General features: G+C 36.4%; 1 protein-coding gene across 2 annotated transcripts in view; it reads left to right on the forward strand.

Annotated features, from left to right (window-relative positions):
• DHX9 (DExH-box helicase 9) overlaps positions 1 to 14,892 on the forward strand; it is a 51,111-nt gene that overhangs the window by 24,915 nt on the left and 11,304 nt on the right. For both annotated transcript variants that reach the window (XM_019427470.2, XM_019427480.2), the window contains 10 exons: positions 354 to 400; positions 2,023 to 2,159; positions 2,522 to 2,611; positions 2,708 to 2,869; positions 3,011 to 3,088; positions 4,055 to 4,246; positions 8,621 to 8,762; positions 9,197 to 9,279; positions 11,721 to 11,877; positions 13,840 to 13,940. In XM_019427470.2, coding sequence (XP_019283015.1) covers positions 354 to 400; positions 2,023 to 2,159; positions 2,522 to 2,611; positions 2,708 to 2,869; positions 3,011 to 3,088; positions 4,055 to 4,246; positions 8,621 to 8,762; positions 9,197 to 9,279; positions 11,721 to 11,877; positions 13,840 to 13,940 — 1,189 coding nt within the window. The remainder of the gene's footprint in view (positions 1 to 353; positions 401 to 2,022; positions 2,160 to 2,521; positions 2,612 to 2,707; positions 2,870 to 3,010; positions 3,089 to 4,054; positions 4,247 to 8,620; positions 8,763 to 9,196; positions 9,280 to 11,720; positions 11,878 to 13,839; positions 13,941 to 14,892) is intronic.

Below are 14,892 nucleotides of genomic sequence, written 5' to 3' on the forward strand. Positions count from 1 at the left end.
TGGGGCCTATTTCTTTGCCCCAGGCTAAATGGAAAATTCCTTTTCATTGAATGTGTTCTAGCTATTCAGACTGCAACCTTTGGAGTAAGTAAACATCATCTAAACCTTAACATTTTCTTTTTTGTGAACAGTTGGCTTGTCAACTTTGATTATGGTTGTCTTGTGCCATGTTGTACATTATTTGAAGTTTACATACACTTGATTTATTCTAGGATTGAACAGAAATAAGTGTTTACAATGGTTTTTTGCTGTGACTTGCCTAAGCAGTTGGAAAGCCTGCCTGATTTGGGAGTCCTGGATTTAGTCATTTCTAACAGTGAAATTCCTAACCTTGTTTGTATATGTTGTTACAGGAGCTTTATTGCAGAAATGACCATTTATATCAAGCAGCTGGGCAGAAGTAAGTATTACTGTTCTTGTGATATTCTGAGTCTTTCATAGTGGAGTAACAGTCTTCAGCCACATATATGTGAAGCTATATTAACTGAAAGAGTATTAATTGAAAGGTAGCATCTGGGGTATTTTAGAAAATTAGTAATTCTATGAATAAGAGGGCTCAGTTTCCCAGTTTGCATGTGAAAAAGAGATCATGTTAGTATATTTCAAAGGGTAAGAAGAGATGGTAGGTAGGCAATTTAGGAGTCTACCAGTGTTACAGAGCTTTAAAACTTTTTTTAATATCTTTCTACATGAGAATGTTTCCCAGTTTGTTCAGGTAAAACTAGCAAAGTGAAATTTAGAAAGTAAGTTAAATGATAGCATTTGAAGCCAAAGGTGGATGTGTAGCATTTCAGAGTCATAGAGTCAAGAAGAGGTGAGAAAGTTACCCAAAATAAACACAAAGAGGTTGGGGTTATTCATAAAGGAAGTAAAAAGACAAAGATCTGATCATGTATTCTCTATTCTAAGACCGTAAGTTTAAAGCAGGCAGTGTTATTATACTTGAAAGGAAGGAGCTAGTCCTGTGTACCTGGTTTTGTCACTAATGTTGCTGAGACTCCATTTACTTATCTGCAAATTGAGAGAACAGCGTAAGATTCTATCCAGCTTGAGAATTCTGGAACTAACATCAATGATTTAAAGTTATAGTATATGAAAGACTTCTCATAAAATCAGATCTTCAAATCATCAAGAGATGATGTTGAATTTTGTTATCCTAGACTTTAAAAATAAGTTAGACTTTGAGTGGATGAGATACTAAGGGAAGAGGATAAAGGCAGTCTAATTTGTGCCATTTTCTTGAAGAATTTGAGTAGCTGCTGGCTTCATTCTGGTGCCAGGAACAGCAAGCTGCAGGCCTCCGGCCAAATATAAGTTCACTACCTGTTTTATAAACAAAATTTTATTGGAACATAGCAACACTCGTTTGTTTATGTCAGGGGCTAGCAAGCTTTTGTAAAAGGCCAGATCATAAATATTTTAAGCTTTGCGGGTCACATCTATCACCTGTTGTTATTTTTATAACTCTTCTAAAAACAGATAAGCCATTTTTAGTTCTCGGGCCCATAGTTTGTCATACTCTAGTTTAAGTGTTGTCTGTGGATGCTTTCGTGCTTTCAAGGCAGAGTTGAGTGGCTATGACAGACACGATATGGCCTGCCAAGCCTAAACTATTTATTATCTTATTCTTTATAGACTATCAGCGATTCCTGGAATCAGTGACCACTTTTGACCCATTTTTATTCCTTATTCTGTTTTTCAAAAGTTAAACTATGTTTTGTTTCTCTGTTTTAATGCCAGATGATATACATAGTGACAACTTTGTTGAAATACGTTAACTGCTTTCATAATGATGATTTGTCTGTGTCTTTGTATCAGCCTGTAATCAAGATAATTGATATGCTGTTAATGGAATTGCTGTTGGTTAGCAGTTAGAATGAAAAAGAATTTACAACCTACTCTATTTTGGGGGGGGGGTACTTTTGTACCTAAGCCCCTTAGTTGATGGGGCTTATGATGAGATTTTTCTTTACTCAGATGACTTATCCTATTGTCTTTGGTAATCCTGACCTTAAATTATAGGGATTTTCGCACGCGAACATGGATCAAATAAAAAACTGGCAGCACAGTCCTGTGCCCTGTCACTTGTCAGACAACTCTACCATCTCGGAGTAATTGAAGCTTACTCTGGACTTACAAAGAAGAAAGAAGGAGAGACTGTGAGTCTTTAGACTTAGTAGTACGGAGAGATACTCTTAAGATTCAATTTAGCTTTTGATTTGTATTTGGTTAAAGAAGTTTAATTCCTAGTTTTAGGAATCTTACCTCAAGAAATGGAAATGGCCCTTCTAATCCTCTGTCTGGCGTGATGCTGTGTTCAGAGTGGGCAATGAGTAAATAATCATTAAAGTCATTTTTTCATGACAGGGAATTGACCTATTGTTGGTTTTAGGAATATTGTAGACCTAGTTAACTATATGCTCTTAACCCTGCTATAGTAGTTTTGAGTAGTGCTCATATGTGACATAATTTTTATTCATATGTATATTACATAATTTTCACGGCTTTCCTTTTTCGGTAGGTGGAGCCTTACAAAGTTAACCTCTCACCAGATTTAGAGCATCAGCTGCAAAACGTCATTCAGGAGCTAAATCTTGAGATCGTGCCCCCAGTAAGCATACAGTTATTTAATACACTTTTGTATTGAACATCTCTAGTCAGACAACTAACTGGTATTGCCTTTTTTGTTTTTCTTGTTTTTTAATAGCCTGAGGATCCTTTTCTGCCTGTTGTACTTAACCTTGGCAAATTGGCTCACTTTGAGCCATCTCAGCGACAAAACCAAATTGGTGTGGTTCCTTGGTCACCTCCACAATCCAACTGGAATCCTTGGACTAGTAGCAACATTGATGAGGGGCCCCTGGCTTATGTGAGTGCAACATTGTTTTTGAGCTCAGACTCTTATCTAAGCTTTTAAATACATTTCATTAAGATATCCAGATTATAAAAACTTTTCAATTTAAATATAAGTTATGTGCTTTTGTTTGATTGTTGCCTTCCCATTTTACAGGCTACTCCAGAACAAATTAGCATGGACCTCAAGAATGAGTTAATGTACCAGCTGGAACAGGATCATGATTTGCAAGCAGTAAGTCATTGAAGTTTTTAGACATATGGTACCCAGAGCTTCAGAACTTTATAGGTAGGGTAAAAAAAAACAGTGGATGATACATTTTGCCCTTCTAGGAATATAGATCAAAGGTATTTATGAAACCAGTAATTGTAGTTACCTCTGAGGATAATGTTTTGAGTTAAGGGCCTGGGGTTGTTTTTTGGTTTTTTTTTTTAAATGTTTGTTTATTTTTGAGAGAGAGACCACGTGTGAGCAGGGGAGGGTCAAGAGAGAGGGGGAGACACAGAAAACCGAAGCGGGCTCCAGGCTCTGAGCTGTCAGCACAGAGCCTGAGAAGCAAGATCATGCATGACAGCCAAAGTCTGACATTTAACTGACTGAGCCACCCAGGCACCCCAGGAGCCTGGGATTCTTATGTAAATGAAGACATTAGGCTAATCCCCCCCCCCCCCTTTTTTTTTTTGGCATTTTTAACTATTTCCTGAGTAAAAACAACATTAACACCTTACAAGAAAGGGAATGTGTATTGAATGTTCAGGGAGAAAGGAAAATAAGGGTGTGGACAAGGCCACAGATAGATTCTTCAGAAACTTAGTGAAAAGAGTTCTGTTAATGATATAAATATGTATATTGTTTTATGGAAAAAAATGTGTTTTTTTAAATTTATTTTGTTTAGAGAGAGTGCACAAGTGGGGAAGAGGGGACAAGGGAGAAAGAGAGAAACTTAAACAGGCTCTGCTCAGCTTGGCGCCTGAAGTGGAGCTCAATACCATGACCTGAGGCCAGAATCAAGAGTCGGACACTCAACCGACTGAGCACCCAGGCGCGCCCCGCCCCCCCCCCCCCCCCCAAAATGTATTTTGAGTATGGAGCTAGTGGAAAGGAGTGTTTTTATAGAGATGGGAAATTTTTTTAGGATTAAGACAGTTGCTTTTAATGTATATGTTGGTAGAAATTTGATATGTAACTTTTATAAAACAGATCTTACAGGAGAGAGAGTTGCTGCCTGTGAAGAAATTTGAAAGTGAAATCCTGGAAGCAATTAGTCAAAATTCAGTTATCATTATCCGAGGCGCTACTGGATGTGGTAAAACTACACAGGTTCCACAGTTTATTCTAGATGACTTCATCCAGAATGACCGAGCAGCAGAGTGTAATATTGTAGTAACTCAGGTAAGTAGTAAGCCAACTTAGAAGGTATGTGTCTGGTGTTGATCAAGTTTGAGAGTAGGAAAAACGTAGCGGCCAGGCTATTTCTAATTCTTTGATTAACTCCCCTTTGTAGCCACATAAGGTACTGAAATTGGTAGAACATTAGACCCTTTAAAAATTAAAAAAAAAGAAAAAAAAATAGGCATTTAAGTCTTGTTCTAATTTCTTACACTGATGGGCTGAACTGAGCCATGTGAGTGATTCTTTTTGTCCTGGCTAGGGGGAATCTTTTGGCCTAGAATCAGACAGGACTGAGAGTACTTTCTCCTTAAGTTCACATGCAAATCTTGGTCCTCTCCATCTTACCACCTTAATACTGAGAGCAAGAGTAGGCAAGCTAACAGAACAGGTAATGGTTGACTCTAATGGAATGGTTACTCTCTGCCAGGTTCTGTTTTAAACAGTTGGTATTTTTTTTAACTCCTTTAAAGTTTATTATGACTGTAAGATGTACCTATTATTTTGTTTAATATTTCTCCTTCAGTAAATTAAGGTACAAAAAGATACTAAATAAATTGCTCAAGTTATTAACACAGGATATGGTGGAATTAGGATTCAAAACCAACCGACTTGCCTCCAGCATTCTTCCCTTTAACTACGACATTGTATTACCTTATTAGCAATAGGGAAGAGCTGATTAGCTCTTCCAAATCTTCTCAGGTTAAAGCAGTTCTCATCAGCTCTAACCCAGTACTTCTGGCACTTAGAAGGAGAGCATTACAATAAACTAGATACCACCTCTCAGGCTGGCTCAGACCTTGACTTAGGGATTCATAACCTGGGACACACAGTTGATATTTGGGAAGGAGTTGTGAACCTTGAAATAGCAAAACATGTTTGTGCCTGTGCGTTTATGTGTGTATGTACAAATCATATTTTTAAAAAATTTCTGAAATTGAGGTATATCTTTTAATTGGTTTCTGTGTTTGATATGACAGTTGGGTTTTTTTAGCCTAAAAAAGAATCACTGAAGGAATGAATGTTGCATTAAAAATCAATGCTGTCTTAGGCTTAAGAGATATGGTAGGTCTGCATTTTTTCTAGGAAAGGATCCTTAGCTTTCTTCTTTTTCTCAAAATGTTCTTTGATTACCCCTCCCACTCCCAACACTGGCTGTAGATCCTTTGCCTTACAGTGAAAGTTCTAACCCCAAGTACTGTGATCAATAAAATATCCTTGCTCTTAATGTTTACCTATCTTGTAGGAGGTGTATTGTTAGGAGTCTTAAGCTATCCTCTGCCCACCCTCCTTACTACCACTCTCCACTTTTAATCTCAAAAATAGTCATCTAGGAAGAAATGCAGAATTCAGCAGATGAGCTGAAAACCTGTGTTCTCACTCAGAAAGTGGTTCACGTCATGAGTAGAATAAAACTGCTTCTTAAGAAGGTGTGTTCACACTAGCCATCCAATAAATGTCAAAGCCAAATTGATCCAGCCAAAAATGGCTTTATGTGTTCTAGACAAATTGGCTTTTGTGTTACAGTCTTCATCTTCGTATAACTTGCTTACTAGCGTGTGTCCCTTCCCAAATAATTTGGACATTTCCAATGGCTTGATCTATAAAATGCACAGGTTTCCATAGATAGACTATAACAAATGTAAGCAGTGAGCTACAGGATGGAAGGGTATGTCAAATGTTTTACTTCTTTGCATATGAAAACAGCTTTCATTTCTCAATTAGTCCTCTTGTTTTCCTTGATAAAGTGATAGAATCATGAAGTTGAAAGATACTTCAGAGAATTATTTCATCTTTGGATGGAATGTTCATAACAGGTGGTCACTTAACTTATGCTTTAAATTTTACATCAGTTGGGAATGTAGCTTGTGTTCTAATTTTGAACAAGTGACTCTGAACTGTTACATTGAATCTTTTTGTCCTAGTGCTTGTCCCAAAATCAGTCTCTGATGCCTTTTTCCTGTAATAAGTCTTTTTTTTTAACGTTTATTTATTTTTGAGACAGAGAGAGACAGAGCATGAATGGGGGAGGGTCAGAGAGGGAGGGAGACATAGAATCTGAAACAGGCTCCAGGCTCTGAGCGGTCAGCACAGAGCTGACGCGGGGCTCGAACTCACGGACTGCGAGATCATGACCTGAGCCGAAGTCGGACGCCTAACCGAGTAAGCCACCCAGGCGCCCCTGTAATAAGTCTTTAAAAGCTTAAAAATTTGTATGATGTCCTAATATGTTTCCTTTGTTTTAATAAACTTTTATGCACTTTATCATATTCTTAGGAAAAATTCCATCAAATCATTTATGAATAAAATCTTTCTTTCTTCAATATGTATTTTAAATGGATTTTTTTGTTTTAAAGTGAAGACTGTTGAGGAAACTGGAAGCTGAGAGGTCAGAGAAGGATACAAAAATTAAGGGAAGAAGATTACAGGGTCATTTGTCTTTCTGCTGTTTTGATGAATAGTCCTCTTGATACTGGTGATTTCTGTGCATATTCAAGAAAATGTGGCCCATAGTGCTTCTGAAGATGGTTGTTTTAGCACCTCTTATGTTAATTTGTAACCTTTTTCATTCATGGCTTTCTTGAGTCTCTTAAAACAGTTGTGTTTGGGGGCCATAGAGTTAAGAACTACAATAGGTACTGATTAAGGAATATGCCATCTCCTGTCTGTAGTCATTTTAGAAGGCTGGAAACTACAAAGATGATAGACCTGAAAGTGGCACCAGGGAGATAAAAATCAACCCTCAAGTATCCAGTAACCTATGAATATACCTCCAAAGAGTCAAATATCCTAATAGATTTGAAGTTCTTCTAAAGTCACCTAGTTAGTAGAAATGTTGAGAACTTCAGAAGAGACAAAAATAGAGCAAGGAGATAATAGCAGTGTCCGGAATTTACCTGTTTGTAGAATGCAGCAAACTTCTTGAAAGGTCCCAGAAAACATTGTATTTTGTGCTTACTAGTGGAATATCATTTTCACATTTCCTGATATAAGTATATAGCAGAACTCTTCTCTTGAAGGATAAATACAGAGCTCAGTTCTTCATGTGATGCTTGTTCACAGTTAGTGAGGTGCAGAGTACAGGTCAGTAGTGGTCAGTAAAAACTAGCATAGGTCAGCAAATCAAGGCACATAAAGCAGAGTATAAGCTCAGGAAAATTCAACACCATGTGTTCAAGAAGGCATCTTTTAATACCTATGTGGACAGGATAAATATGAACTAGGTAATTGCATACTTACCTATATTGGTTATTAGCCCCATTACCTAAGAGACTCTTAAATTAAGGATAGAAAAATCATAAATCATTTTTTTGTATTCAAAGGATATTGATAATTTTAGTGAAGTCATTGAATTTTTGTTATGGATTTTTTTCTTTTTAAGATTGTTATTCTCTGATTTCTTAAATAGTACTGTCATAACCTGGGATAACATACTGATATTTAAACATGAAACTCAGAAAAAGTTTTCCCAAGCAAGGAACTTGTACTTTATAACCCTGCCATCAAGAATTTTTTGACAAAATCAAATTCAAGTCAACTTCGAAGCATTCAGTCTTTATAAATCTGCATGTACCTCCATACCTATATCTCCAGGATATCATAATAGCCATAGTATCCACCATGTAAATATTGCGTGCCTACAAGAATATGGAATACTTCAGAAGATTTTGTTTTCAGAAAAATTAAGGTCCAACGCTTAAAACATTAGCCTATGGCATTCCTCCTGGGTTTAGTATATTTATTGCTGGAAATAGTAATATACACTCCAGTTTTCCTCGCCGTGTAAGCCACGAACAGGCGTGATTTCATTCGGTTTTCTATCTCTAGCACTGTCTATGGCTCCTGATACAAATATTCAAAGACTACTTTATGAGTTAATAAAATGATCAAATGAAAGATGGTCATAGTACATAAGGCAAAGAAGGAGCGTATTTACCTTCTAAAAGCTATACAGCTCAGTTAAATAATTTTTTAAACATGTGCCCTCGCTTTGGTACGAAGTTACAGGAACCATCTCCCACTGTGTGCCTACCCCCTTCCTTGCTGGAAAATTACTCTGAATATCATTAAGCATTTAGCCCAGTGGTGGAGAAATTTTATTTTCTATAAAAACCTGAGGATTCCTTTATATACAGAATGAAAAACGGCATTTTTAAGAGTCTTGCCACAGAATTAAATGTTAATTGTTTTTGTTATGATTTATCGTAATAAATTTTGGAGTTTGCTGAAAAGCTCATTACTATTAATTGTTTGTGTTGATTGTTGAGCTGGCAGTGATCTGGCAGTGGGACAGATTTACTACACTAACTTAGTCACCCTAATAAGTATAACTAGCTTTTTTAGCTTTTGAATGACTTTCTTTTTTTCTTGTCTCAGCCCAGGAGAATAAGTGCAGTCTCCGTGGCTGAGCGAGTTGCATATGAGAGAGGAGAGGAGCCTGGGAAAAGCTGTGGCTACAGTGTTCGATTTGAGTCCGTCCTTCCCCGCCCTCATGCCAGCATAATGTTTTGTACTGTCGGTCAGTAATGGGTTTTATTTTGGCCTTTCACTGGGGGTTTATATTGTGTCATTTGTGAAGAAAACTTGGTACGGTGCAGAGTGGCTAGAAATGAGAACTCAGGAGCCAGTCTTAGAATTCCAGTTTAAATAGAACTTCTGGCACTTTTTTCCAAAATGGAGAGCATGAAGTTACCCTCTTGTTGTAGCTTAGGTTAGTAGAGTTGCATCTTTTAATACTCTTTTCATCAAACAAATATGTTTCAGAGTACACTGTTAACCTTTTTAGTAACTTAAGTATTCAGGTTGCTGTGTCATTCTTAAAATGATGGTGGGGTTATATTAACTAAAGCATAGTGATTGTCTAGAAGTTTGTTTCTTTTCACTTTTTATACTTCCCTACTGTAATCAACATAGAAACTTAACTCCAGGTGTTGCTCTCATTTCCTTTTCCAGGTGTGCTCCTAAGAAAATTAGAAGCAGGCATTCGAGGAATCAGTCATGTAATTGTAGATGAAATACACGAAAGAGACATAAATGTGAGTAACTTGAGGGTTAAAGTACTAATGCTAGGATTCTGAATTTAAAAAATTAAAAAAGTAGAATGTCTTTCCCTTTCCCCACTTTACATCTTCTATCAAAATCAGAAACTTCAGTCACTAATACAGTAGACAACTGTTTTTAGCACAGGCAGTAAACCTTTTTTTCTTGGTTAAATGCACTGAATTCTGAAAGTAAAGTTCTCTTGTTAAGTGTCATTGCAGTGATTAGTAAGAGCTAGCATAATTCAGCAACTGAACTATTTATGACTGAATCACTGATAGAATTTTAATCAATTTTTCTTTGAACTGGAGGTTTATCTATGGTAAATGTTATTTTTAAATTTTATAGAATTAGTAATGTCTTTTTGGATGTGTGCAGCTCTGATCTTTTCAGATGTTAATGATAATCATGCTCTAATTAGGAGGAAACTAGAATTTATTTCACACCCTTCCTTTTTTGGTCTTTGGCAAAAATTGTATACAATTACTATATAATTGTATGATTTGAAGATTGATACCATAAAGCAACAATTTGTTTTTATGCCACTGTTTTCCATATCCAAAGGTGTCATTGAATAGACAATATGTCATTCAAACTGTTAGCAAGCCACTGTTGCTCAAAACATTCATTGGCCTTTTCTTCAGACAGGACTCTTACAGCTGTTGTTGCTAGCCATCTTTATTTTGAGAAAACTTTGACCTTTATGGTTGAGCTAAAATGACTAAGAAAGTTTGGTTTATCAGATAACTTTTAAAATCTGAAATTTAACTTTCCAGTAGGATAAAATTTTTGTGGTTTTTGTCATTCAGAATCTCTTGAAAACTGTAGTTCTTTTTCTAATGAACTTAATCAAAATGAAATGTTTCAAAACTGTCTTAACCAGCATGGGTACAATCCAGTGTTTTTAGTTTATTCCAAATCCTACTGGAAACATCATGGATCATCATTGCTATTTTCCTAAAAAAGATAAAATAAAAAAAAAGTTTTGGTCAACTTTCCTTCAAAGACTGTCAGGTCAATATGAAGGTACCATTCAATGAAAAAATGAAAAAGTACCTTTGCAGAAACTATATTCTCTTTCAGATGAACCTTATCCTGAATTATCCAACTTACAGATGAATTATTCTAAATACCAGAGGAATAGGAAAATTCAGCAGTGCTGCTGGATTAAAAGGTTAATTACCTGAGTCATTTGTATTTTGTATATTAAAAACAAACAGCTAGAAAATAAAAGATAACATTGCTGTAGTCAGAATGTCAAGTACTTAAAGAATAAATCAATCCTATAGATGTCTATTCTTCCCAAGTTGATGCGGTTTGAATGCAGTTCTCATCAAATTCTCATCAGTGTTTTTCATAGAATTTAACAGGCTGATTATGAATATTTACAGGGAAAATTTATGGCCCAAAATAGCCAGGATTTCTGAAGAAGAGCAGAAAGGATAGTCTTGGCTTTCCAGATATCAGCACTTAAGTTGGAAGTTCTAGCAATTGAGATAGTATAGTCCCTGGGTTGACCATTTGACCACTGAATTATTCAGAGTGTAGAAACAGATGGTGTGTTGAATGCACCTTTGGTAAAAGAGTGATGATGCGTTGAGTCACTGGGAAAGGGGAATAGGTTCTACAGCAAACAGAGCTGGAAACAGATGGTCATCCATAAGGAAATAGGTGCAGTTGGATCCTTGCCTCCTATCTAAATACAAAAATCAGTTTCCAGATAGATTAAGGATAAATGCCAAAGCAATTTAAAAACTCTTTAAGTAAAAAATATTTGTAAACATCTAGATAGCACTGACCAATAGAAATATATATATGTCTGTAGGGTACCTGCATAGATGAGAGAGGAAAGGTATATGAAAAGGAATAAAAATTCAGGATCGTTTTCTGTACTTGAGGGAGGCAGAAAGTGACGAGCAAGAGGGCTTTGCAGCCAGAGAAGAGTTTACAGCTACAGGGCTGTAGCTTTTGTGTTATTTGGTAGGTAGATGGATACGGTACCTTATTAAGTAATAACTATTTTGGCTATTATTTTGTTTGAATGAACCAAATACAACCTTTGTAACATTGTAAAACATATTAGCTTTGCAGGTGGTTGGATAACTGAGTTTGGGCTCATGGCTTTCCCATTTTCTGTAGCTAAAGTTTGTTTGCCTACAAATAGAAATTGCACTGAAAATTTTGATGAATTCTTTGCGGTCTTTTATTTTTTTTTCCTCTTCTCCTTTCCAAATAGTACTCATTTCTAACCCCACAGCTATTAGTCTAAAAACTGTTGTTAAAAATTCTACTGAATTTCACAGTGGCCCTCTATGTTACACTTTTGGAAGCTACCAAAGAACCTGAATTTCACTGATGTCTGCATAACAAGAAATCTCTTAGGTGTCTCTCATTAGAATGAACTTACGCGATTGTATTTTCATTTGTGTTTTAATAGACTGACTTCCTTTTGGTAGTGTTGCGTGATGTGGTTCAGGCTTATCCTGAAGTTCGCATTGTTCTCATGTCTGCTACTATTGACACCAGTATGTTCTGTGAATATTTCTTCAATTGCCCCATCATTGAAGTTTACGGAAGGACTTATCCAGTTCAAGGTAAATAGTTTGGAGGTGGGGTGGGAAGGTAAACTTCTTTTATGCATTAGTGTTTGGATTTTCTTAATCTTGGAGATTGGAATAATAGTTCTAAAGACATTTAAAATACAGGCTAATGTAGAATATCAAATGAATCATGGCATTCTTGGGCCTTTAGTAAAGCTATGGCAAGTGTAATCTGAGGAGCAAGAACAAGTTTCATTCATTTCTTGAGGAGTTGGCAAGTCCAGTAAATTTCCTGACTCTTCCTTATAGCCGAAGATAGCTTTCAGAATTATATACAGTCAGGTGTAAATCAGTATAGCCTATAGATGTTTATGGGAGATAACAGTATAAGCAGCCAAAGTCAAATTAACAAGAGAATCTTTCTTAGAGCCAGAGCAGGCGTATTTTAAAATGACATTAAGGTGTGTGTTTCAAGATCAAGTATTTCTGATGGTTAGGACCTCCTTTTTCAGAAGATTTTATTATTACCGTTTTTTAGGACAGCCATCTAATAGCTTGGTTAGAAAAATAAATTCTAGCACAGTCAAATTCAGGGCATGAAAATCTAAAAATTTTGCTATGTGGGTATGAAATGATAAATGGCTATTTAGCATGCTGTTTGTTTTTTTTTTTGAAATTCCAAAGTAAGAGTAGGTCTAAAATAAAAGCCAGGGCAGTTGTATCTTGTGAGGGTAAGGGCGACAATTCTAAAACTGCTTTACATGTATATTAAGATTGAAAAAACAATTAAGTGGATGGCAGATGGGGGAGTCAGGTTTACTGTTGGAGTTTAGAGGGTACAGGTAAGTAGGAGGGAAGCTTTGAATAAACTGGGTGGTATTGGATTACAGTTAGAGACAATCAGTAAGATGTCATGTTCAGATACAAGTGAATAGATAAAGAAATCATTACAGATATGTATGGATACACAGATGAGTATACATGCATATATTTCCTAGCTCTGTTGACCACAGTGGTGGAGACTGAGGGACACAGGAGCTAACCGGAAAGAGCTGGAATAATTTGACCAAAAAGAAAGGAACATAGTACAGAATTATAACCCTAAGGATAAAATAAATGCCCATGAATCTGTATGGTGGTTGAATAAATAAATGGGTAACAAAGGCAGATCTCCTATGGAATAATTCCCAAAAAATTATGTACTCTCCTCCTTACCTCAAAAACATGACTTATCTCCCTGTCCCTTGAGTGTATTGTGCTTAATGACTTGCTTCCACAGAGTAGAGTGTAGAAAGGGAGAAACAAAAGTAACTTCACAGTAATTTGGAGTATACTTGTATATTCTTGTATATATACTGTTTGTAGTAACTTGGAGTAACTTAACAAACAGTACCTCAGGTGAACAAGTTTAACATCGTCAGTGATGAGTCATGTAGGTTGTGTGTACCCTTGGTATAATGTGATGATTTGCACTTGGGACTCTTAGCATATAGAGGGGAAGTGTTCATAGATTATGAGACATTTCTTGACCCAGCAGAGAACCTCAGGGATATAATTGGTCAGCAGATACTCCAACTTTGCTGATGTCCCTCTTTAGAGTAATAACCAAAGGGAGACCATTTTATATGTACGTCCTGATAGAGGAAGGATGGACTACAGTATATTACTGTATAGACCTCTCTTTCCATATCTAACTGCTGTACCATGGGAGTGTACAACACAGTGCGTGTGCCCTGCAGCCATACCACAAATGTTTGATTATTGTATATAGAGGATACCCTGTCTGGCTTAGTGGGAACATGAATGAGAGACATTTCACCCACCTGCAAGGCCCAAGCCTTAGTCCAAACACTAAGTTTGGAAAAAGAGGTTATTAACACTGGAATTTCTTGCCAATTGTGAAGAATCAGATTGAAGGTATTAAGGTAATTTTGAGTTATGAATTAGAAAATGAGTTTTGAAGACTGTTCCATTCTGAAAGTTGACTGTACTTACCTGACTGGATTGTCCTGGCAGAATATTTTTTGGAAGACTGTATTCAGATGACCCACTTTGTTCCTCCACCAAAGGATAAGAAAAAGAAGGAGAAGGATGATGATGGTTTTGAGGATGATGATGTAAGTGAATCTCATGGAGAATTTTCATTAGGGACAGGTGGTTAATGCAGTGAACGGAATGATTAAAGTAAAAAGTTGCAATGAGTTACCATTAAAGAAAACCTTTTTCTTGTATTGTATTATTGCAGAATTCAATAATAATCTGGGATATTTTTAATCAGAAGACTTAATATAAATGAACAACAAATTAGTTTATCGGGGGAAAAAAAGACCAGTTGTAACAATTCTGTTTCTCATTACTAAAGGTTTGGTTTATCACTGATTCTCAGGCAGACTTTATAGAAAATTCAGACACTTTTTATTTTTTTATTTTGAGAGAGAGTGGAGGGGCGGTGGAGAGAGAGAATCCCAAGCAGGCTCCATGCTGTCAGGGCAGAGCACCACACAGGCAGAGCACCACACAGGGCTTAAACCCCTGAACCATGAGATCATGACCTGAGCTGAAATCAAGAGGCAGATGCTTAATCGACTGAGCCACACAAGTGGCCCAGACACATTATAATAGAAATAGATGATCAAGTGAGCTGCCAGGAGGACATTTATTTAAAAATTAAAGGACTTCATATTTGGTATGAGATGAGCCTGGGAATTCTACAGGGAGATATTGTGTATAAGTAAAGTAATTGTATGGTAATTGATACATAGGATCATAGAACTTAATTAGTAAGGAAAATATTTTTGAGAAGTCAACAGAGTATAGTCCTAAGAGAGATAAATACATTTGGTAGATGGAGCCATTCAGAGTTGCAGAACCGAATTTAAGAGATTGTGCTTGGATTTTGGCATTGCCAATGTATTTCCCATACATAGGTCATGAGAAAAATTTGGTATCTCAACATGTAGCAGGTTCTACATTTTTAGAGCTTAAATTTCTATATGCAGATCTGATTAATCAGCTAGAATTAATAAGGACATTAGGTGTTATTTGAATGTGAAGAACACATACAAGAGA

The sequence above is a fragment of the Panthera pardus genome, unplaced genomic scaffold (genome assembly GCF_024362965.1).
Source record: "Panthera pardus isolate Hobbes unplaced genomic scaffold, ASM2436296v1 HiC_scaffold_21, whole genome shotgun sequence".
NCBI lineage: Eukaryota > Metazoa > Chordata > Mammalia > Carnivora > Felidae > Panthera > Panthera pardus.